The following is a 25567-nucleotide window of genomic DNA, read 5'->3' on the forward strand; positions in this document are numbered from 1 at the left end:
GGCTGGAGGTTGCACCCTGTCTTGGACAGTGGCTGGTAGCTGACACTTCAGGAAGAAATATGAATGCATCCAGAATAGGTTGCTCAGCCCCTCTAGCACACCTGGCAACCAGTCCTTTAGGGGCTTCCTGAGGTGAAAGCTGCATCCTGCTCACTGTGTTCAATAACTACTGATGGCTCCATCTTCCATGAATCACATTACCTTTTCTTTAAAGCCCATTTATTTCTCTGGCCTTCACAATGTCCTGTGTTGGTGAGTTCCACAACTTAATTCTATATTACATCTATAAGAACTTCCTTTTTGTGTATGTTAAATAAAAGTATTTTCTTGCTGCTACCCAGTCTTTAAAGGAAAACGGATCTTTAGTGCCAGAGATGCTGTTAATAGGGTGTTTATCCTGCTGAGATTGCTCCATATGGAAAATATGTTTTCCTCATTAGTAAAGTACCTTTCTTTGGCTATTTTACAAAGGAAAAAAGTTTACACATGCAGATGACTGTAACAGTCCCATATATAATTGTGTGCGACATATGTTAAATGAAATAACATGTTTAAGTTTTATGTCACTGGATTTTACTGTCCTGTTTTACTTCAGTATTTTGATGCTTCCTGTTTTATTTGTTCTGTAATTCTGTACATGACAGTTTAGCACAAAACAGTGATCTGAATCTCACAACCTCATTGTATGTACACATTTTGTAGAGAAATGAGACATCAGTTATATGCCCTTCCTCTCCCCCGCTCCCTCCTGTTAGGGCTGAATGGCAGAACTATTCTATGCTATTGAAAGCCTTTAAAAAAATAAATCTATGCATGCTAGTTTATATTCTAATGTATTATTCATATCAGTACATAAGCTTATGCTTGTCAGTTTTATCTTGTGTATAGAACTGATTACTTTTGACAGTATTTTTGCACTGTTTCTTTTCTTTCTCTTTTTATAAAGTTCTATTCAGCATTAATTGACTGCAATAATTTTTTTACCCCTTTCACTGCCTTTGTGTAAATAGTTTCTTATATGCTTTTGCAAATACAAGAATGTCTTCCATCACTAAGGTTTTTTGGTAAGGCTGTCCTTCATATTCACAGTATACAATAAACGATTTTTTTCAAGGAAAACTACGCTTGTGTTCTTTCCCGTACCAGCTTCAGGGTTTGTATTTGCACCTATTGTGCATGTGTTGGTTTCCCACGTGAAAGTGCTAGGCACAGCCAGGGCCACAGTGAGTTTTGAAGAACCTTCTGGAAACAGTAATCCAAATCCCACAGGGGCAAGGCTCCTACTGCTGCATGTGCCAGCCTAATCCCATTCTTCAACATTGAAGTATAGTCTGGGCTCTGGACAGACTTTCTGAACTGAAGGTGCTATTTCCCTGGACCAGGGATAAAGTTAGGATAACAATAGTCAGCTGGTGCCCTCTTCCTAGGCTTGGCTGTAATTAAGTGGCCTTGGCTTTCTGGAATTGTAAGATTTGGTGCAGTTTTATGTACTCCAGCAACAGTTGCTGGCTAGAGAGCAATGAAAGCTTTCAGCAAAATGAGCTAAGAAACTCTTGTTTTCTAGCAGTTTTATTTTCAGAGCAGCGTTTACAAGAAAGAAAATATGATGAAGTTCTTAATGGTGATGTGTTCTCTCTCTCATCGTACTTTATAAGCTGTGAAGCAATAAGGAATGGCCATGTAGTTTTACCGTGCAACATACTTCAACTTTGGCGCTGGAAGTACACAGCCACACTCTCCCTCCTCTTCCTTCCCCACCCTTAAAAGCAGTCTGAATATGCTCTCAATCTGCCACTGAACTAAATGGAGGGGGGAAAAAACTGCTCTGGTCTTAGTTACAGGCAGAGAAAGCCAAGTCCTGGATTTTTTCCTCAGAAAATGTTCTTGTTCCTCTATTAAAAGTAATTGATAACATATTAATAGAATAGTTTTAATCCACTGGAGGCAAAGGTATGGCTATAAGGAAACATGAGCTCTCCTCTGCAATAAACTCACTTTAACGCATAAAGGGGATTAAAAAGCCAGAAGCTGCACAGTTCATGCCTCGTGCAAGCCTTTAAGCACTGAGGTAGGTGCCAGCGGTCTCTACAACGCACGCTGAGGTCTAGGTCCGTACAGTGATGAATCCCCACCTGCCAGAAGCAGTGGTGGCTTTCCTGTACAGTGCGCAGAATTCATCACCCCCCCCCCCCCCCCTTCCTCTCAGCTAAGCCACTGCAAACAAAAATGATTCGTGAAAAGAGGAATGTGATACTAAACCAAACAAAAAAAGTACAGCTTGTGCTAATTAATGTGTCAGGTTAAATAAAACAACTTAGGTAAAAGTAGATGTCACAAAACTATTGCAGTCGTGTAAGCATACAAGTGGAATCAAGAGAGGTCAAGACTATTTACTTTACACAAATAAGATACACATTAAAACCCATAAAGAAAAAAAATGGCCATTTTTTTGCACATGAGCTGTCAAAAGGCATAACCTTTAAGAAACTATGGATGCTTCCTTAAAAGAAAAAAAAAAAAAAAGGCAATTGTAGATGTGTGGAAGCTAGGAACATTTTGCAAGGGCTAAGTGTGTTTGTCATTCCAATTATAGGACAGAACTGTGTTCATACTCTACCACTTTTCAAAGCACTCCTGAAGGTTTCCATAACAAGGCTTTTTAAATAAAGGTTTGAAGGATTGCGTAAATTCAAAGGCTCAGTGGTCCTCTAATTCCTTTTTGATCTCTGAAATGTATGGATGATCCTTCCCATGCGCTACTTCCATGATAGCAATTGCCTATGAAAAGAAAAAAATATTCACACAATTGATTCATATATAACACCAGGCTATAAATACTCTCTTTAGAGGTTTGAAACAGTCTGACACCTCTAGCTACTTTTGTCCCCTTGTAGTCATAAACCCAGTAGGAAATAAAATGAAATTCAAAACTAAGTAATAAAGGTTTTACATTCAGAGAATACATCTTTCATCTTAAAGGATCCCAAAGCACCTTTCAAAATTATATTCCTGACAAAACTACTTTGAATGCAACCAGCTCCAGGACAGAAAACTGCAAGTGGGGTGGGTAATATTCTGGCAGAGGACTTGACAACCAGTAGCAGACAGAGCTCTGTTCCTACCAATTTATCCTTCGGCTGTCAGACGGACGAGCAGGCCTATTGCAGAAGTTACGTTAAGGCATTTCAGCCTTGATTCTGTAAACCCTCCACCTGTTCCAGGGGCTACCAATGCTTTACGAAGGAAGCAATTGCTTAGGCAACCACTGAGGCAAAAGCGAGACCGTGTCAGATTCAGACAGATGCTGCTGTGCCTGACTCCTGGCCATTTCACCTACAGCCTGCTCTGGTCCTAAGAGTGAACATTTCGGGCAGCCAGACCCACTGACTTGCACCTTCCTGCCACTGTCCACACTGCATTGCAGAGTGGGTGTAGCAGCAAGATTTCCACTTAAGAGAAGGACAGCAGTGGCCCCAAACAGATGTGATAAAAGGCAGCAGTACATAGGACTGAAAGAAGCAAGCCTGGAATAAGTCTGAGAATATTTAAAGACCACAGTGCTAAGATAAAGCAAGGAATTGCAGCATCCTAGCCCTCAGAGCATTTAGTCATTCTCTCCTCGGGAAATTTTTATGGAATTATGCTCTTATATTTGTTAAGTCAGTACAGCAAGAGCCTTTGGTTCCACCTCAGCAGCAGTGAGAAATTACTCCGTTTCCCCTCCTGCCCAAAAGAAGAAAGGAGGGCCTTCTGGATGAGCTGCTTACAAACTGACAGAGAACAATGGTTTTGTTTTTCCACTAAATCCCAAACATCAGGGGCTGGGATAACTTTGGGCAGTTCCTGTAGGCAGCTTTGGAAGTGAGTCATTAGAAAATGTTTGTGTTAGGAAGCTAACTACGCCAACAAATCTACCTACAGTTCCCAACCCCCCATCCCATGTTCCTACTGGCACAAATCCAAGTTTTAGTCAAAGCTTTAACACTGCAGTGAAGGAAAACCTATGCTAATTTTAAACTAGGTAATAGTTAAATTTTAGAGCATATATTCTTGTAGCATCTTTCACCATGGCTGGATGGCTCTGTTATTGCTGGCTAAAAACTTGCCAGCGTCTAAAAAGGAAGAAAAAAAAAAAAAGTGACATTCCACACCAAGTCATTATATGCTACAGTAGTCACTGATGCTTAAGAAACTAAAATAAACTTCTTTCCAACAACAATAGGGGAAGAAAGTCAAGAAACATGGTTCAGACTAATAAAAAAATAGAAGAATAAAAAACTAAAGAATAAGGAACAGACTAATAAAAAGGGGTGAAGAAAAATGTAAAACCAAATGCTGTATTTGCCAATTTCAGCATTACCATATGCATTGAATTCCCTTCAGCTATTTAAAAATCAATTGGTTCCAGAACAAATAACCACCAAAAGCATGCCTAGTTTAACTTGGATATAGAAATCACAGACTTCAGTGAAACACTATGTGCCTTTTATGAGAGCCAAGCATTTTTTCTGTCCTTACCTAGCAAGTGAGGAGAAGCTGGAGTTCTGCTTCATTTACACTAGTACAGCTCTAGCTCAGTGAAGAATGTACAGCAAATGTTTAAGCATAATGCTCACTCCAGCTGCCGCAGCAGAAGTCCACCGTGAGAAGGTAAGACCCCTTGTATGCGAGAACAGACCTATACTGCGTCTTTGGAAAAACCAAAACTGAGCCAAAAATCCAGTAACCAAATATATTAACACATGATGCATTTCCTACCAAGCCAGGCTTACTGACAGAGAAGCACGTAGCGTTTCAATGATCCCATGCCTGAACTGGTACTATTAATGAAGAAACCAGGAAATAAATACCCTCTTCAGGGCTTTAACTCCAGCCGTTCTGTTCTCCAGTGCCATATACAGTCTCCCTAATTTCAGCCACATGGAGGCAACATTCAGCGAGTAGGAGGGATAATGTTTACTGCAAGAGAGAAAGAAATTCAGCTTTATCAAAACCTGGCAGTTTCATAGCATTTTCCCAGCCCCCATCCCGCTCTCAGGGGGCAAGAAGCTGCCTCTCATTGCCCCTGCCCACTCACCGCTCATCCCTTCTGCCATGACTGCCAAGAGTCAGTGCCAGTTGGTTCTGGGATGGGGACGCCTGACAACTGGGAATTGAACTGGAACTACCATATGCCTCTGAACAGCTGTCAGATGGCAATGACTTTCTGCCACTAGTTTTCATCTAGCCAGCTACAGAAAGAGACCGCATTGTTATGAGTTTTTGGAGCCACTCTACACCTGCAGAAGTAACTCTGCCTATTCCACAATAGCTGGTCTTTAATGGAAAGCGAGGGGCCCTCAGCAGCCCGTACAGCACACATGCCATTCTGTACTCGCACACGCTGAGCTAGCAGAGTCCGGTTCAGCAGAGCTGACCTGGAATGCCAGGCTTGGAGCCAGAGGAGCTGGGCAAGTCCCAGGGAAGATAAATAGTGCTGAGCCCCCAGGGGGGGAATGTTGGCTCCTTCTTTGTATCGCTGCTCTCTGCCAAGTGATCTGTGACTTTACGTTGGCATCTGCTCCAAAGGGAGGGCTTTACTTGCACTCCCCCCAGCTGGCAAGAAAGTCACATCTCAAGATGAGAATCTGCTTGGGAGATTCATGGCAGGATCAGATACAGCATGTAACTGGCTGGCTCTAATGAACGAGATCACTACTGTAAAAACACAGAAAAATTTATCGGAGAGGGTATTAATTTTTCCCCGCAGAGGCTGCGTGCTGCCTTGCCCCACACGGGGCTCCAGCCTGCATGTTCTCCCACGCGTCCAGCTCTAGGGCAGTGGAGATCAGGGACATCAGGGCACCCACAGCCTCCGAGCGCAGGAGCTGAGCTCGGCTCCAGCTCCCTCTGCTGCTCAGCCCCAGCCCCGGGACAGGGCTCTGCTCTCCTGCAGCCACGACTGCTGTGCTACCGCAGAGAGAAAGGATCAGGAGCGGGCGGGACGATGACAGCAACAGTGGGCTTTGCCTCCATTGCCTTATACAAAATACTGACAGCAGATGCACTTCAAAGCTCTGCTTTAGTAAAGTATTAGGGTATTAAAAAAACCCCAGTATTTATCTAGCTAAACAGAACTAGCACGGTATCCAAGGTCGTACAAACTTACTTTGCAAACTCAAAGCAAAGACTTCAGAGTCACCTTCTGCTATGTACTGCAGGCCACATTTTGACAGTAACAAACTCTGTCCCAGCATTTAAACATTCCTTTCTGAGTAGTGATGTCATGGGTAGCGTGTTTATACAATACGCACTGAGAAGTGATCTCTGCCCAAACTTGTCTTAATTATTCAGATTACTGAATTAGGCACTAAAGAAAGTCTCATATTTACCTGTATGGTCTGATAATTTTTTGCCCATAACGCAGCGCACCTTCCCAGTCCTGCACGTAGAGACAGACACCCATGGCCTGGTACATCATATGTAACATATAAACATTACTGTCTTCAAACACTGCACCCATCTTGTCCAGGCTAAATTCACAGATCTCCAGTAATTCACTAGGAGGTATGAAGAAGTCAAGGAACCCAATAAATAAATGGTCAGTGATTAGACAACTACCTGGTAATGCCGAAGAAGAATTGACTTAAACTTGTTCAGAATGGTTCTGAGAAGTCCTCTGTTGTCTCTAATTGCACCAAAGCATCTACGCTACAACCCCAGAGCTACTTTGAGAGGTATTCTGCTCATGAAATTATTCCCCCCCCACTCAGATATTCTACAAAACTAGCTTTCAGATTTAAAAAGCAACAAAACCAGCAGCTTTCCTGAATCACCACCGCACCAGCAATGTGTCAGAAGAAGGGGGAGTGAAATTCCCCACACAGTGGGTACTGAATCAGGCATGAGAAAGCCTGGTCTGCTCCTGGCCCAATGAATCTAGCATTTTTGTCTGCATCGCACCACTGTTACAATAGGTAGGCTTGTGACCATCAGCAACAGCTGCAGCCTCACATGCAGTCTCTCAAAACCAGGCAATATTACAGTAGACTACCATATGCACACACCTATGCTCAGTCTATTCTCTGGCTTGTTGTGTGGAGACAGCCATATGCCACACTCTTGGAAACTGAGAGCCGCACAGGAAGGAACAAACACAGGGTCTCGCAATCCCACAACACCTGCAAGGTTAAACTACCCCTTGTCTCCAGGGACAACTCTTCAGACATAAGAGGACAAAGGTATGCTTAACTTCTAATGGTCACAGTATTTCTTCTGCAGGTACTTCTGAGGCAATCCAGCAGGTAAGATTTTTAGGTCACACACCAAGCCAGCAGAGTCAGAGTGAGACAAAGGATATATTTGTAGTGTTTGGCTCGCCTGAATTCCTCGATCACGTTCCTGGCATATTTGATTGTGTCCCGTACCGTCTCTGCTGATGGAGGATCATTCAGCTTGCGGATTTCCAGCTTCTCTTTATCCTGAAGAAAACACAATGGACGTTATAAATGCAGGTTCCAAGCCCTACAAATAAAGGTGCACCTGCTACACAAAATTACTCTAATAAAAAGACACAGATGGGTAAGCTCTTCAAAGAATGTAAAAACAAAGGCAGAATGTGCACCTGCAATTTTTCTCTAAAGCCTTGGCTGGGAATCCTAGAATCCTCTGCATCTTCCAGTTCATCTGCCATTCTCTACTTCCATGAAGTCCTTTTCTTTTGAAAGATCCAAGAGCTTAGCGATTTTGTGATGAAAGCAGTTTTACATAGGAAATTTCACTGCTTCCGAGAGATTAGGGATTAAAACAAATTTAGTTTTTAAGGCTAGAAAAGCCCAAATACCTTAGGCCTACCACCAAGTGATAGCTCAGTGGAAAACGAGGTAATGTTAAATACAGAAAAGGATCCTTCAAAACACATTTCCACATATTTTGTTATTTCTGCTGGACAGCTCCACTTACTCTTATCTTTCTAACTTACTACTTCATGAAGAGTCAGCTGTAATCTGGAGACATCTTTTGCTGTTTAACCCTCACATTGTTGCTACATTCCTTTTTCCTTTATTATTTCATCTGCCAGCTGAGAGGGCGATAGGGGACTCTTTCCAGAGCTGAAGGATGCCGAGTGACAGGTGATTCCAAGAGTAGCACGTTGTTGGAAATCACAGATGAAATCCTGGCTTCACTAAACTCAGTGGCAAAATTATCAAGGTAACTATGGGGAAAAACACAACTACGGTATCAACAGAATGGCCTCAAATAAGAATATTTGGCACCATTTGGAAAAAAAGTTACAAAAGACAACACCATTTAGAGGAAGGAGATGGTTGTCTGGTCAGTTTGGAAAGCAGCTCTTAAAAGGACACCGTTGTGAAAATGGGGAAAAAAAAATAATCTAGAACTCAAGGATGAGATTATGCCAGCCAGGCCAATCTTGACTGGAATGACAGATGAGCCACATGAAGCTCAATTTTCCTAGGACCTCCACCGAAGGATAAGAAAACAATTAGTAGGACAGGCATGGTTGTTTCAGTATCTGCTGGGTTTGGGTGCCTTTTTCCACTCCCCCGTAAGTGTTTTGTTCAAAATAACAAACACCTTGTTTTAAGGAACACTGTCTGGATGTCTGCCTTTGTGCTTTGAAGAGCACCAGGTGATGTCTAATAAACATAAATCTGCCCTGTGCATCACAAGGGGCTGTGACTCAGGAATACCCTGTCCGTGAGCAGAATGATATGGTGCCACTGCAGGAAAACTTGTTTTGGAGATTCTGCTGGGTCTCCAAACCATTCAGTGATGTCATATAACATCACCTAGAACAGACTAAGATGGCCCAACCAGGAACTGCAGCAGGACTCTACCCCAGAACAGGACCCCAGAAATACCTCAAGCAAGATTCACTGCCGGGAGTTGGTAGAAAACATGCAGTTTCTGAACTAAATTCTTTTGGCCAGATAGCGTAGACACAGTATAATTATCTGCTTTTAACAAAGTTTTCGTCTTTGCTTTTTACCTCAACTTTAAATAGGCACCTACCAGGAAATTTCCTGATGTGTCATGATTACAGTGGAAAGAATGAGCATCAGAAAGTCTTCTAGACAGAAAAACAAGGCCACCTCCCCCCCCCCGCCCCATTATCCTCCTTTCCAAAATTTAATTAAACCAGATATAATATTACATCTAAGGACCTGGGTAGGTGCCTTGACAGTCAGAAACATATTTCACACCCATTTTATTACCTTTTCTTTTGTAATGCACTCCCTGCAATCACAATTAAAGAAATACGAGTCTCTTAACCTATCATTTCTGTCTTCTGTGGGATACAATAGATCAATATAGCTGGTAAAAACCTATATGGTAAAAACATAGCAGTTAGTGAAAAGCAGTGTAACTATACATATCTATCACTACCAGTGCTGGTATATGTAGTATAATGACTATATATTCATGCAACTTGTGGATCCCTGCAGCCATATCACCTGCCTGTTCCCTCACATTCCAAGCCTCTCAGCACCATCAGGAGTTGCCATTTGTGAATGCAATCTGACAGAGAAGTGTTTCCTTTCCTATTCGTTATGGAATTTCCCTCAAATATTACCCTGGCTTAAACCCAGGACAGCAAGATTCAGGTGCGGATAAGGAAACTATCACAGCATAAATCTCAGGCTCTTGTCAGACTACAAAGAGATGCCTACTTTTCAGATGTAAAATAATGATTTCAGGTATCCAGCCTAGGAGAAATTACAGTCGCCTGTTTTTTTGGAGGCTGGAATCTCAAAATTTTTCTTTCTGAAAACCTACAAAAATTGGGGCAACAGCAGTCACTAGTAGCTTTAGAAACTGAGGACAAGACCTTTAGATCTCTGAAAAGAAGAGAGGCCCAGTGCTCCAGTTCTAGGAGAATGAATATCAGATTTACTTCAGCAGCAAAATTTTAAAGCAAAGAAAACCTGCTTTTGAACATTTTAAAAGCCCTTCACATACACTATTCTTAAGTTTTCCTCTGCTTCAATGGCCTTCAGAAAAGAACCCCTGCAACTAGCTTTAATGCTGTTTTTAAAATGAGATCTCCCCCAAGAAACCTGTCATATGCACAGCACAGTTGATCATTTTGCAGACCAAGGAACAGCTTTAGTTCCATTTCCTCATCTATAGTTATTTGAAATGTTTTGCTCAGTCTTTGTGCTTAAGGTTTCTTTGTTCTTTAAAGTAAAATATACATGTAATTTCATACAGTACACGTTCTTCTTACTCTGTGTGATCTCACACTTTTCCTCACACTCCTCTCCTCCCTTCTCTACTTTCAAAACATACAAAATGCAGGAGCTCCATTTACAGCAAAAACTTTAGATGGTGTGATGCAATGGCTACACTGAACCTGAAGGTGGAGACACAGGCCATAAGACTGCACAGAGCCCACGCAAAACCACGAGCTCACATGCATAAATTTCCTCAGTGTCAGAAAAGCAAATGCACAAAAGCTGTGAGGTCCTGGAGAACTGATGCAGCTTCTAAGACACAAATCAAAGGTAAATACTCCACATCTCTACCTCTCACAATAAGCCCTCCCCAACAATACTGAAATGTCTGGGATTCCACAGTAAAATTCCAAAACCAAAATCAGCCCTTGTCCATTACCACAATGCATTTGCAGTGACTGCCAACATCACAGACAAATCATCGTTAGTAAATGGCATAAAAAGAAGTTGCTCACCCGTGTCATTCACCCTTGGCTTCAGTGACTAAACTCGCTTTGTTCACAATGATGAACAGCTATAATCCACAAAAATAACCTCTTTCCTCTTCTTCAAAACTGGTATCACATATTTCAGAAAGTGGTACGAGTTATCAAAATCAAATCCAAAATTATTTTGATCAGCATTAACCTTGCCTGATAAATCAACATTAATAAACAAGCCATTGAAACTCTATGCAAACTCCATCCCCAGAGAGAATATTCCATATCTTCATCCCCTGCAGATATCTGAACATCCTCCTCAACTCTGTTTAACATCTTTTTTCTTTTTTTTAAAGCAAAAAACAGCTCTGCTGCTGAAGACTCCCTGCCAAGCTCATTATCTGATTGAGAAAGTTTCAAGGTAAACCCAGAGCCTCATTCAATTTCACAGAATTTTAACCATCACTGTTCAGCTTTGCTCCACCTAAAAACACACTCTTGTTCTTCTGTGACTTCCCAGCAAATGCTACTGAGATGATATGACTGAGTCCCGTGTTTTGTGGATGCTATGTCCAAACAGAAGTCAGAGGACTTATCTGTACCCATTTACCTTGTTTATTCTGGCTTCAATTTCAATACATTACTATTATACTGGGACCTATTATAGCAGTAATAATTTGCTTTGATCCTGGAATTTCAAAGCACCAGCCAACCATCAGTAAACTCAGCCTCATTTTACAGATGCGTAAACTGAGACAGAGGCTGGCAGATACGCAGTGACTGCTGCAGGTGCCCTTCCCTTGTTTCAGCACAAAATAGGATACTGCCTCCAGAGCCATCCCAACTTTTCCAAAGCAACATCTTACACTTCTCTGAGAAGCAAGAGATCCTTCCCCCCTATTATTAAATTGTCATCTAATTGAAATGAATCCTGAAAAGCAGAATGGATCCTACTTTTAGGATGCATGCATACACAGTACATTCAAACACAGTGCACTTACCTCTTCTCCAGGCTCAATCTCTTTAACAGCTCTGACTTCAGCCAAGGTTCCCTTGTAAGTTACAATCACATTTGGGCAACAGCTATGGTTCATCAATGCAACACTGTAAAAGTAGAAAAGTAAACCTTTTCCCCCACCACCACCAAATGCAACAGGCAAAAAGTTAAGCCCCACTTCACAAAACAAGTAAGTCTGAAAGATTGCGTCGGTCTCTCTCCGTAAGCTGTTTTTATTCTGAGGCTTACAATGAAGGTAACCTTGGGAAAATCTGTTGTACTATTATTTATTCTAATGATATGGAGAATGGCTGTGCTAATGAATCATTACAATTTTTAAATCCTATTATTGCAGGACTAGGCAAGTTATTATTTTCCCATTCTTACAGTACTATGGGACAGCTGACAGGCGTGTTCTCATAGCTTAACTATCAACACCGTTTTTAGGTACCTATGATAGACAGACTATTCTCCTCAGAGGAGAAAGAAAAAGAAACACATCTAGCCTAAAGGAAACAAGCAAATACAAGAAAAAAGTCATTTCCTGCATTGCAGCTTAAGATAGGCATTAAAATTTTAGCTGGCTTCTGTGCAAACGTAAATAGCCTCCATCTTTGAAGTGGGAGGGAAGAGATCTCTGTTACACAAGCACACAACTTACATAAAAAAACTTGTACTACTAGAGAAAAGTACTCCCTCTTACTATCAAGCTTGGAGAAAGTGCAATTTGCTGCTTATTTGAGATAAAATGTATGATTTTAATTTTTCTCTTCCATTCTACCACAATAATAATTGTCTCTTCGGTCTTTTTAGCTCACAGGCATAACTGTTAAGTAGGAAAGATCTGGCTCTTGTATGTTGAGCCTTTACAAACAAAGGATGGTGTTTCCAGAACATCCTGGTTTAATAGTCTCCTCTCTCCACCATGACTCTGATCCTGGGCATTTCAAGGCTTTAATTTCCAATCAGTAGATCAGAGATATAGACTTCAGACAGACCTGCCTGAAGAAGGAGAATCTGTGAAGCAAGTACTATGTATGATCATCTGTATGCAGCACTTAGCAAAATGAGGTCCTGCTTTAACTGGGCATCTGTAAGTTTCAGTTTACTTTGACACAGATAAGCCACTAGTAATCTATGCCTCACACGGAAGTCAACATAAGCAGACAGTGGTAATACTTTCAGTATGGGGTTTGCAAAGAATGGGGGCAGAAAATATCTTCCTTTGCTACAACATTAAGTGGGAAGGACAGACTTAAATGGAAGAAATGTTCCTCAGCCTTAAAGAGAACTGTGCTCCTCCATCCACAAACTGCAGTTAACACTTAACATCTGCAGTTTATTTGTAAAGCTAAGAAGCTTGTACATATTTTTCCACTGTCATAGCAACATAAAGCATCACAGTTTTTAAAACATCTGAGGAGGCTGAAAGAAGTTATGAAAGGGATTTACTGTTTGCAAAGGAACAAAGGTAGAAGGGATGTTGTTCAGAGAACACCAGGTGAAGGATTATACCCAGCCAAAACATAAAATTATGAATAGAGCAAGTCACCTGCAATCCTTTTCATTTTGCTTTGATCATTACATGTTGTCCCTGTCCAGAACCTGCTAGCCAAGTAAGTAATTGTTTCCTACCTACCTGCATATAGTTCACAATCTAAGCTTCAAAACAAATTACAAGTGCAATTTTACCAAAATTACCAGATTTTTTTAAAAAAACTGCTGCAAATCATTGGCTGCATTTTATTAGCTAATTAAAGATACTTAAACCAAGACAAATAAAGCGTTTAATTAAATTTCTTTCAGTAGAGACCTATGTCCATACACATTGAAGAACCTTTGTTTGGTTTTAAGTTAATTTCATTTTTAAAGATATTAAACCCAACCTACTCAGGAAATATGGCTGATCCCAAATGAGACAGTTCTTCATCTTCAATTGTGAAGCCATTACAGTTAACCTAAGGAAAAAGAGAAAAAGAGTAGATCAGCTTCTGGTCAGCTAAGTATTCCACACTTACATGTCACATTCTCATACTTCAAAGTCAATTGCAGCAATTTGCTTACAATTTTCTTTCCACCTCACCAGTACTCACAAGGAGCTACATGACATCTCAAAAAGTGAAGCAAAGAGAAAGTCCCTACCCAAAGGAATGTGCAGGACACTAAAGAATTGACAGTCTAACGCACCTGCTCAGGACACAACATCTAGGGGACGGCTCCTTGGAAGGCCAACCAAGAGAAACAGGGCTTGAAAAGAGCACTAGAAAGAGTGTCAGACAAAGCAAGATCATTGCAAACACAAAAAAAAATCTGACTCTGACCGGGCAAAGAGACTTCACTTGGCCATGACAAGTAAAGGGCTGAAGCAGAACTACACACGAAAGGAGCAGTGTAGGGATGAACAACAGCAAACCAGCTGGGCTGGGACAGTACAGAGCTTTACTGGAACATATGTTACAGAGACTTGCCACAATGACATCTGTCATCAAGGGTTGACCATATCAGCTACAGCTAAAGCACATACAAAGAACAAAAAAGGCAGTGAGAAAGACTTGAAGCTAATAAAGACATAGATAGGAGGGGACAGAAAAAGGACAGAGTCTGAGAGGAAGTGTATTCCTAATTTAAATAGACACACAATCAAAAGAGCTTGTTCATAAATCTTTCTTATAGAATAGATTCAAGCAGGTTTTAAAACCTTCTCCCTCTTTTATTCTCACTAAACAAGGGAATCTTACAGGAGTTTCAGCTTTGTTTCATGTGGTTTGTGTGCCTTTAAGTGATCAAAACGCACCTCAATCAAGTACTTTATTCCACTTTCACTGTGAGTCACATACATGCCAACATAAAAAGATCCCTCTCCACATTCACCAGCATCTCCCTACAATCATCAAAATGTTCACAGAAGTGCCAGAAAAGCACTAAAACAACTACTGTCACGTGGCCAAGTCCAGCTGAAGCTACAATGGGCACAGGAACAGTCAATCAAGTACAGCATAAGCATTTGTTCTGGAAGGGCAAGATTTGACAACAAACACTACCAACAATGATATGCCCCAACAAGCTGGAATGCAGCTTAGATTGGATTACAGAAATATACAAATACTTCCCAAAGCCACTCCTCAGGTATGAACTGTTCAGGATGAGTTCACAATTAAGGAAAGTGTCCTGTTTCTCTGATTCACTCACCAGTATCTTTGCTATCTTTGCTTGATCTTTATCTTGCTATTTTTAGCAAGGTAGCATCAAAGGCTCCCTGTCTCTCAAGATGAGAATGCTACTGCACTAGCCAATGTATAAAGCATACCTGAATCAAAACCAAAATGTAATTGCTGAACACAAAAACAATAGAAGGGAAAGATTGTATCAACAGCAAGTAAGAACATAAGGCTACAAGGCTGACATGAAGAACAGCTTGATGGTTCTGAATCACAGGGAAATATTTAAAAATATGTAGTGAGTTATCAATTCCCCTCCACTAAGCCAGAGACAGCCCACTTCTTGAATGCACCATACCAGAAATGACACGAGAAGAAGAATTAGAAGGGATGAGATACCACTGGCTTCACCAGATGAATGCATGACTAAAAAAGGCAATGTGGAGAGAGTAAAGAGTCAACAGCAAGAAAACTAGAGCTCAGGATTGTTCCCAGTGGTGGAAAAGAGAATGTGCAAAGGTCTTCAAGGAAAGGATGAGACGGTGGAACTTGACACAAGAGAGAAACTGTTTGAAGAGTATGACAAGGTGAGACTGAATAGCCAGAGCACCAGTCCCGAGAGCTATGTTCCACAGGGACGAGAGAGAGTAGAATGACACCAACAGCTGGGGAAGAAAGCAATGAAAAGCAAGGAAGGTTTGGACAAAAATCTTTGCTCCACTCAAAAGGACCAATTACACCTCAGCTGTGTTGAGTAAGAAACAACATCAGATAAAGCCCACAAAAAGCAGTGAGCAAGGAGTCAGAGGTATCCGAGTCCCAAATGACTGCCCTGAGCCACGGGGAGAAAGAATGACAAATGGAGAAGCAAAGCAGACAACATGAGGCCAGAGAAAATGTTGAAGCAAAACAAAGGAGCAGCAGCATATCCATATTATTTGTTTTAGGTCAAGTTAACTAATTATTAGGAAACATGTTTGTACATATCAAGTACAGACATGCCTCCTCTTCTTCTAGAAAGATTTATGCTGGAGCTAAAACCTCAAAAGGTTGTGTCCTGTAAAATACTTCTGAGGAGCATCCAGATGACCTTTGGAGATATTAGTTCAAAAAATTGCAATGTCCACAGCAGCAGATAGTTGCCTGATGATCAGGATCACAGAATCATAGAATGCTTTGGGATGGAAGGGACCTTTAGAGGACATCTAGCTCAACCCCCCTGCAGTGAGCAGGGACAGCTTTAACCAGATCAGGTTGCTCAGAGCCCCGTCCAACCTGACCTTGAATGTTTCTAGGGATGGGGTCTCCACTACCTCTCTGGATGAGTTTAAGGTGACACCTAAGGGTGACATTAGACATCTACAGAGAAGACCAAATGGAATAACAGATCTGTGAGTCAGCAGTTCACAGAATGTCAGTTAAAGTACCATGATCCAGTGGAGCTGGTCCAGGACAGGACATGAAGCAAAAGTCATTATAGCAAAAATAATGTAATCTTTGAGGATTCTGGCTACATGCTAACAAAAATATTCAGAAACACCACAAGAAACTGGATGTACTGATGTCTTTAAAGTATCCCTCTGACAAATGTAAATTGTAAAGTCTTCAAAACAAAAAAAAAAACTTTTCACTGAAGGGAAACGCATAATCAGAAACAACACAACAGATGATGAGCAGATGCTAAACATGCTAAAGAATCATTTCCCTACAAAGTAACAGTACCTCTATATTAAGGTAATAGTAACCGTGCCTCCTTGTTCGTAGATGCCCAGCTCTACCAACCAGGGTATTGCCATCTCAGTTTTCATCACAGCAGTCAACATTTGCCCCGATCGCAAAGAAATTAAACTTTTTAATCAGACATTTAAGTTTAAAATTAGCTTATTTTGAAGTACAGGAGGAAAAAGAAGAAAATGGATATTTTAGTTTTCCACTGGTGTGTTATTCCATCCACTACAATACATTCAATTTAGATGCGTATGAAAAGCAGGTGAGAAAAAAGAGGTGACACATTTCAGAAGTTATCTAACAAGACATCCTGCCTTTCCTTCATCTCTCCAGATGACCGAACTACCTGACTGCATTTAAAAGCCGCACACCAGATAAAAGTTTCAGACTGCTCTTTCTAATTCTCTGAAGTTTACTCCCTGTGAAGGTCAAACACAATGATGACCTGACCAGCAAGGATTTCCACAAGTTTGAAGCTTGAACGAAGGTTTTGCCTCTGCAGGGTCTGAAACCAGCTGCCTTCCACGCAAGTCCAACAACAGCTGCACTATGCTTGGCCCAGAAGAAGCCTAACTTTGTCAGGGTCTAATACAGGCTGTTTCCCCTTTTCTTCAGTGTTTGAGAAGCACCAAAGTCTGCAGACTGGAATCTCTCCGCTCACTACTGAAATGGGGCATGTCCAGCCACTTCTGGTCAAGAAAGTGGATCTTCTCCATCAAGCACACTCAGCTCTCCCTAAAATAAGCAAAGAGCTACCATTTCCATTGCCATTAACATTTCTCCCCTTTCACAACAGCTAAAATCCTACAGCACTATCCACCTAAGCAGGCTGTGTTCTAGCCAACTTACTTGTGCAAAGAGAACTACAAGGGCAGCATTGTCAGGGTACTCCAAGTGCTTTGAGTAAAAGTGATGAAGAGCAGCAATGTCGTTCTGAATCAGCTCTCTCTTTTCATTGTCTAGTTTGTCAAGGTCTGTGGACAAAGAATACATTCCATTTCAGTAACAGGAACACTCCCCCGTAAACTGCAGCTAGACTTACGTTAGAACAGGCCCAGACTTAAACAGAAACCCCTCGAGGAACAGCTACTTTGAAGTACTGCAAGAAGTGTCTGTTCTTCCATAAACGTAATGCTGCTTCAGCCAAAGCCACAGGTGCACTACAAGAACATGCAGTATTAAAAAGCATTCTCTAACATCTTTGCATTAGCGGGTAGTTGGACACGAATTTCCCTTTCTTGGGAGAAGGGTAACAGTGTGTAAAATGCATTTGTTAACCCTAGCAAACAGACCAGTCAGCCCTGGCCCTCTAGAAGCCTATCAACTGTGGGTAGCTATCCTCAGCTAGCATGACTTTATGAGCTACCTGAGAATGCCCATATCTCCATGGGCTGAAGGGTGACCATCAACAGAGGTGTGTTTAACCTCCAGATATCTGAGGATAACAGGAGACAGCAGGAACACCTGTGGAAATGTCTAAGCACACCTGCCACATGTATTCCCTTATGGGTTTGCTCAGAGATTTACCCTCAGGCCTACAACAGGTTCTAGCCAAAGCTGTGGCTACTGAACCTTTTTCTGCCGGGTCCGTGCACAGCAAGCTAGGCGATCAACCATATACTCCTGGTCCCTTCTCTCTCCTCAAGAGCAGAGTGTTGGGAAGTTTTTTTCCTAATCCTCTCTCTCACAGTGGCAGTGTCACCAGCTCACTCCTGCTCCGAGAGCCAGCAATTCGTCAGTTTCCCCTGTCCAACTCAAATTAATAGCAGAGAGAAAAACATGCAGGAAGAGAAAAGGCTGCAAGAAGGGGAAAATGATCTGTAAGAGCAGATGTGAATGACAGGAGAGTCACAAAAAGTACTGAGGAAATGAAATGGGACCATTTGATGAGAATTAGGACAAATCAGAAATAAGAAATTTTGAGCTTCCAACTGACAGCCAGGTGCCTTTTCCTCTCCTGTGCAGGGCGTTGCAAAGAGTAAGGCAACTAACTGCTGAACACGGTAAAAGTGAGCCAAGAGATGAGGAGAGTCAACAAGGCAGAAGGGGTTCTTACTAACAAAACCAGGAATGAAACAAAGGCTGCTAGAGGAGAAGGGGGACATTACAACAGAAAATCATTTCAGCTTTTTAGCTCCCAAATTAATAAATTATTGAAGACAAGCTGCAATGCAGAAGAATATACAGAAATTACTTCAGCACTTACCCATCCTCCTCAACCTCAATCCTACTAAGCTACCTGTAAAAATTATCCTTGCCTTAGGCAAAGTCAAATGTTGGCATTTTTCCCCCTTATTTCCCCAGTTGTTCCAAAAGCTGTGACAGGAGCTTTTGTCCAGGAAGCAAATAAGACTGTAATCTTGCTACGCTTGGTTACTCTGCTACCTCAAGTCCTAGCAATGACTGCATTCATTCAGCATTTTGTAAAGGGTTTTGGAAACCATCAGAGTGAGAAATGTGAATATACAAACCTATTGTCTCCTTGTATATTACCCCCAGCATCAAGAAAGAGAAATGACAGACCAGGGAAAACTATGCCAAGATGGTTACTAGTCCCCTAGTTGCTCAATTTCTAACTCTGCCTCACCGGACGCAAACAGTAGCCTTCCAGTTAAAAGCAAGCCATTGCCTCATCTCCTTCCTTGGATTATTTTGGAGCATTTAGGACATGGAATTTCAACACAATCATATATAACATGTCAGATTTGACTGGCAGTGACAGATACTGAAGCACAGTCCAGAGGGTTCTGCAATTAGCCCCTTAGTCACTGTCACCATCAAGCAACTGTGCTGTCTCTGATTTTATGCCTCCTGGTAACAAATACCAGCTATTTTAATTTTACAACATTACAATTCTCAAAAGACACAAGAGTACCAGAAAAGCCATCAGATGGATGTATGCTACATAATTAATTCTGTCTAGGTTTTCACCCCTGTTTCACAGCCCCCACAAGTGACCAAGGGGGGGGGGAAGAAGAAATAAGAGCACTGCACTTTCAAAAAATGAGGAACCACAATTCTCTTTGTTTACCCCCTTCCTCCAACAGGAGTGGGATGCTCTGAAAGGTTTTGATGGAGGGAGGCTGGGGGGTAAAGCAAATCATGAATATAGATAACTGCCTCTGTTTACCTGCAAGCGTTTTTTACTTACGTGATTCAAACTCTTTTACAGCAAGCAGCTTCTCCGACTCTGTTCTTTCAGGGTGAGTTTTCTAGCAATACAGGGGAAAGAAACAACAAGAAAATATTTTAAGGTTTCAAGCAGGCAGTTTTGTCTGCTTATTCGTATACTGGGAACTCCTACCTGTAAAACAAACTCAAATCCACACTGTATGGAACTTACAGAAGTTGATGAACAGCAATGAGTTAAATTGACTACCCTTAGTAAAGCCATAGAAATATTCTCTCTGCACCCAATTAGGCAGCCAAAGACTAACTCCTATCAAATTTATATACATAAACTGAACAGTATTTTAAATATGTCATTTGCTTTGTTCTAGGCACCCAGAAAGCTGCTAACAATAGCAAGCAGGCAGGAGACAGGCTTCGCTTTGAGGAAAGTGAATAAACTGACTGTTGACAGAGTTCAAAAGCAATGCTCCATTGTTGGCCTAAGGCCACTTCTTTGTAATCTTGGCCATTAAATATGGCTTTGCAGGTGGCCCAGCAGCTGAGGTTCAGGGACTATGGTTTGCATATTTAGCTTTTATATGACATGTAGGGTTCTCCCCCCTCCCTGTAAGCAATAAAAGCACAAATTTATTCCAATGACTTTTTGTCATTAAACATTCGATTTTGTTTGTGGATCACCACTAAACCACGCCTTAATTAAGTCACACACACATACACTCACACACAGACCCCCCCCCCCATACACACAGCAAGTATGCAGCTACCTTCCCAGCAGGCCACCAAAATCCTCACTACATACAGTATCCAGGTTGCCCTTGTCACATAAGCAGACCTCAATCACACAAATACGCTTCAAAGAGGATTTGTTTTTGCAGAGAGTTTAGAGCTGTACAAAGAAACACACCATAATAACCTTGAAACTCATGAATCCTGTCCCCTCCCTGTAAGCACTTGTGTTATCCTCAGCATCCATATAGTTAGGGAACACTGAATTGGAGGTTGACATTGCAATCTTATTTCCTTACTAATAATATCCTTTTTCTCCAAAGACCAAGGGCCTGAGATTTCTTTCTCAATCTCTGTTTTTCACCAGTTAACTCCAGTAATTGTAAACATTTAAAGCCGAATACCTCAGAGGTCTTCTTGACTCACAAATGTACTGGGAGTTATATACTACACAACGCTACGCAGTTATAGCTGAAAAATAGTATGACAGGCAACTGCTTCATAAAGACATCAGCATCTGCAGATACGTAACACTACGAGCATTCCTAAGAATTTAACCATATATACCAAGTCTCATTCTTCTTTCTCTTCACCGACATGGCCTTGGTGTTAGCCCACATATGTAACCAAGAGCTGCAGTCTACCAGAATGGAGGCTGAAACATCATGCACATTGTGAAACTATGAGAAACTTTTCCAGATTCTGTTCAACAGTACCTTGATCATAAGTTACAGCTACACAGCTTAAAACCTAATTAGCCTTTTGCTATCTTCCCCCAAAAGTCTCCAGCTGGACTATGGTGGCCCTGACGCTGCTGCAGTGGTCTGATGGTCAGCTTGTTCAGCTGCTCATGCTCTGTATTACAACCGTCTGTACACAGGAAGCTAGTATGCATGTGCTTTTGCAGGGACAGTTACTGTCGGTCAATTTTCATTTTCCTGCCTTCCCTGGCACCCAGAGTAGGAATGTACCTCCCAAGCCTAGCCTCCCGCTCACCTGTTTGGCAAGGATCCTCGCTGTTAGCCTCACGGTCTCCGAGGGATTCCAGTTCTGCCCAAAAGCGCACATAGCGGAACACTCTAGCTTGTGCATTGGCCAGTCTTCCTTCTGAAAATGTAGAAAAATATTAAAAAAAAAAAAAAAAAGCCACGAAGATAAAGTGATGCAAAAGAGGATGCAGCAAGTCCTGCCAGATCCTAGAGGTCAAGTGAAATGTGTTTCCTTTAAAAAAATAAGATGACGCTCACTAAATCTGAACAAAAGCTTGAGTCACATTTAAGGGGTACAGCTATCCTGCTTTTTTCAAACACATTCACAAGGGATGAGTTAAGGTCAGAACATCTTCATTTATTCAACGGAAAAAAAGAATTAAATGACAAAGAAGCAAACAGACAACATGATTTATAAATCACCAGTTCTTATTGTTCAGATCAAGCACGTGAGGACAGAGTAGGTCTGAGCTTGATGGCTTTATTGGGTTCATTTCCATTTAATACCTTGGCCCCTCATTATGAGACGACCCTGGTGCAATCAGGAGTAATGTGTCTGAAGTCAATGGATTCACAATCACTGTAAGAATCAGTATATGTAAGGTCAAAACCAGACCTACTGAATAGAATTATCAGATTTTTTCCTCAAATGTTGTAGAATAAGAGTACAGCTAGGCAATGAAAACAAACTAACAAAGACAAACACCTTTCAGTTAAGAATGTATAGCATATTCCTAGCTCAACATACAATAACGCTTGGAGTGCTGGCACAAGCCACTGGCTTTTGGCACTCTACAGATTCCCCCCAAAGCAATAGAAACTTTCAAAGATAAGCACGGAATCACAGATTAACACTCTGTACTGGCACACAGAGCCTTGCATGGGCAAAGTTTATTTTCTTTATTTATTCAAACATGGAAACATTATTATTTCTATATTCAAGCAATGCAGTTAGTTATTTCTCTATCTCATCCCAGACACACATTTATAGCAGCGTGTTAGAACAGACCTATAGTGTTATGCCTGTATAGGGACATCAAGTTTTGTTTTCAGACCAGATTTAAACTGCTGGAGAACGGTAGCAGAGGAAAGAAATCACAACAAATCCCAGAAATTTGTAATTGATTGAAAGTGAAAACTTGAAAAACTTCTTGCAGCTTCCAGAAAGTTTTTAATTCCCCTTACTGTGATTCACCTAGTATCACAGACCCAATGTTAGCCCACTCAAAAAAAAAATTTTAAATAATTTTAAAAGTCATTCATTATAGCCCATCAGAGTGACTGAGTGGCAGGAACAGAATAAACACCGTTTCCCTCAGCTGCCTAACCACTGATGGCAAGAGCCATTTGAGACACCCTACGCTATCTAAAACATCTAGGCAGGACCAGCAGACATGATACAGGTCTACTGGGAGATGCAGGCCTTGTGGGAGCTGTAGCTGGAGGCCACATAGGACAACCGAAGGTACCTCAAATACTCAGCTGAATCGGGACCCCCAGTGTCTCCTGTCTTTGCTGGTCCACTTATTTACAGGTTTTGCAGATCAAAACAAAAGCTGAGATCACTAATTCCAGTTAGTAAAATTCTAAAAAACTCTTCCATTGAAAATGGCTGTTTTAATTGCTCTGGGCATGGGCAGCTTTAGGAGTTTATTCTGCTGGGAAAAGAAAGGCGAACACCCACCCCAGCCTCATGTAGGATTTGAAGCAGTGCAACACTGCACGGGTATTCAACCCCTCACAATGTCAGCATCATTGTCCTTGATATGTCAGTATGGTACTTCCAAAAAAACCTACATACAGGCTGCTTGAAATAATCTCCAGTGTAAACGTTCTAAGAGGACGTGGCAATACAAACCAGGAGAACCAAAATAGTATATTACACTACAATCATGTCATGTGAAATTACACTCTCAACTCTCCTACAGCTGTCACACTACAAAACACGTCCCCTGAGAGGCCTGTTTCCTATGCATGCCCCAAGAACTTCTGGAAAATTACCGATAGCCTTTGCTTAGGAATCCACAGGCTAAAGGCTAAGACGACAGACAGAAGGAGACGTCATCTCTCACCCCTTCTTGCACACCCACAATGCCCACCAGCTTCAGCGTGATTGCTGGGTGTGCAAGAAGCTTAGGCACAGAACCTGAAGTTTTGTAGGACCCGCATCCATACACACTGGTTAAACAAACAGGACAGATTACCTGATTAAAAAAAAAAAATCAATATGCAAAATCACGTGCCTGTCTCAAAGCAGTGTTTTTAAAAATCCGTTTGTTCCCTTTATTCTTTACCCATTGTTAATGAAAATCTTTCCCCAGGCAGAATCATACTGAGTTATATGAACTAGTAGGGAGGTTAAAGGGACAAGATATGGCTGAATTGTGTGAAATGAGATAAAAGCCTGAAACACCACAAGAAGAGAGAGCACAGATGACTGAGTAATACCTGGGATGGAAACACTGTGACAGCAGCTTTCCCTGCGATCACAGCAGGACTGTATTTTGCATTCTTTTCCACGTTTTTCTCTAAGTAGTTTGAATTATAACAGGTAGCATTGTTCTAGTTGAATCCCTAATGCTACATTAATGATATTTTCTTCCTATTTTCATTACATCCACAGTATTTTTCCCTTCATTTAGGAGTGAGTGACAACATTTTTGGAAGGGAAGTTCTTTACAGCTTATGCTTTTCACATCAAAGCATGGAAACAATCTTCTCCACCAAGTTCTTCAAAAAGATTCCTCCGTTTAGGACTACTGGATTAATTCCCAGAACACTGACATATAGCTCAGCATAAAAAAAAAATCTAAACCACAAAATGTAATACTCAAAAAAAATAAGACTCAAGTCCAAACAAATGTCCTTGTACCTCCTTCCTCACATGGACTTTTCAATAGGAGGTAAAATTTCTGTTGTATTTCACTTGATCAAAAAGAAATAAACACAAATAGCAGACAGAAATGCTGGGCAAGCCAGTGTAGGGGTTAAGCCCACTTCTTCAAAAGCTTATGGCCCAATTATGCTCAAATGGCATCCAACTCTTTAATTGAATTTCAGCGAGGCAACTTCTGATGTCTGGTATTATCCAGTAAAGTTCTCTGAGACAGTCCTTCACCAAGCAGTGAAGGTACGAGTTACATGTCTTCACAGCCATCCTTCCCTACCATCATTTACCAAATGCTGGGCCATAGAGGGTATTTGACTTCCATGAGTTACTGTTCAAAAGGTTCACAGGAGACATTTATCAAAAAAAAAAAATTACATGGAGAAAGGTTTTGCATAGGGGGACAGACAATTCCCCAAGGCAATCTCAAGCAGGGTCTAGCAGTGTCAGATTCCTCTTGTGGAGAACCATTACAGCAAGAATTTAGTATTTTTTCTACAGCTCACCAGAGAAGAGTGGGCAATTGCTACATGGTCCCATTTAAAACACACCTGCTTGATGCTAATTCCAGGTCTACAACTACATTTTGAGGCTTACTAGCTGGTTAAAAATACATGTTTCCCTTACTCCAGAAATACCAACTACAGCACTCTTTAGCATGACATGTTAAGAAAAACCCGTAAATATCTTGTTCGAAATATATTTCAAATATGGAAAGTCATGACAAAAACATCTCTCTCTGCACTTTGGCTAGCTGATCTCCACTCTGTCTGGGATAAATAATAGTCATGTGTAATAACAGAAAGAGGAGCTCCAGTAGCTGGTTCAAGTTCACCAGTTCCACAATTGCAACCACGTAACCCTCTTAAAACATTTCTCTTCAGAGTGTTTCAGCAGCTAATTTCTGAGGAGAAAAAATGAGCACAGGTCTCCTGCTGTTTGACTAAAATTATTATAATTTAAGAAGTCAAGATCCGAACAGCTGCAGATGGGGTCTGAAAGCCACTACTATAATAACAGGCCTGTGCTTCGAGGAGGTAATAGTGGAGAGCAGAACGGTACGAATCAGCTGGAAATCACAAACCCTTTTAAAAGAACGGGATTAGGGGCTGGGAGAAGAAAGACGCAGCAAACACAGGCTAGATCTTACCAACCCACAAAACACTCAAGGCAGCAAGGACAGGCAGCAGAGACAACTTCCACTCTCACGTGCCCCGCGTCTGAGACTGAATCTACACCTCTGCAAACACCCAGTTTAATCTACGTCAAGCTTAAGGTTATCTATCTTAAAAG

The 25567-nt window shown here is 41.4% G+C and overlaps 1 protein-coding gene across 1 annotated transcript in view; it reads right to left on the bottom strand.

Annotated features, from left to right (window-relative positions):
* Nucleotides 1-2670: 2670 nt before the first annotated feature.
* Nucleotides 2671-25567, bottom strand: part of SMYD2 (SET and MYND domain containing 2) — a 29668-nt gene continuing 6771 nt past the window's right edge. Inside the window, exons 3-12 of the mRNA XM_075708123.1 lie at nucleotides 21395-21505; nucleotides 19692-19752; nucleotides 17390-17514; nucleotides 13545-13612; nucleotides 11659-11761; nucleotides 9219-9329; nucleotides 7340-7460; nucleotides 6372-6546; nucleotides 4851-4959; nucleotides 2671-2778 (exon numbers count right to left, since the gene is read on the bottom strand). Coding sequence (XP_075564238.1) covers nucleotides 2698-2778; nucleotides 4851-4959; nucleotides 6372-6546; nucleotides 7340-7460; nucleotides 9219-9329; nucleotides 11659-11761; nucleotides 13545-13612; nucleotides 17390-17514; nucleotides 19692-19752; nucleotides 21395-21505 — 1065 coding nt within the window. The 3' untranslated portion in view covers nucleotides 2671-2697. The remainder of the gene's footprint in view (nucleotides 2779-4850; nucleotides 4960-6371; nucleotides 6547-7339; nucleotides 7461-9218; nucleotides 9330-11658; nucleotides 11762-13544; nucleotides 13613-17389; nucleotides 17515-19691; nucleotides 19753-21394; nucleotides 21506-25567) is intronic.

This window comes from Pelecanus crispus, chromosome 3, assembly GCF_030463565.1.
Source record: "Pelecanus crispus isolate bPelCri1 chromosome 3, bPelCri1.pri, whole genome shotgun sequence".
Classification (NCBI taxonomy): domain Eukaryota; kingdom Metazoa; phylum Chordata; class Aves; order Pelecaniformes; family Pelecanidae; genus Pelecanus; species Pelecanus crispus.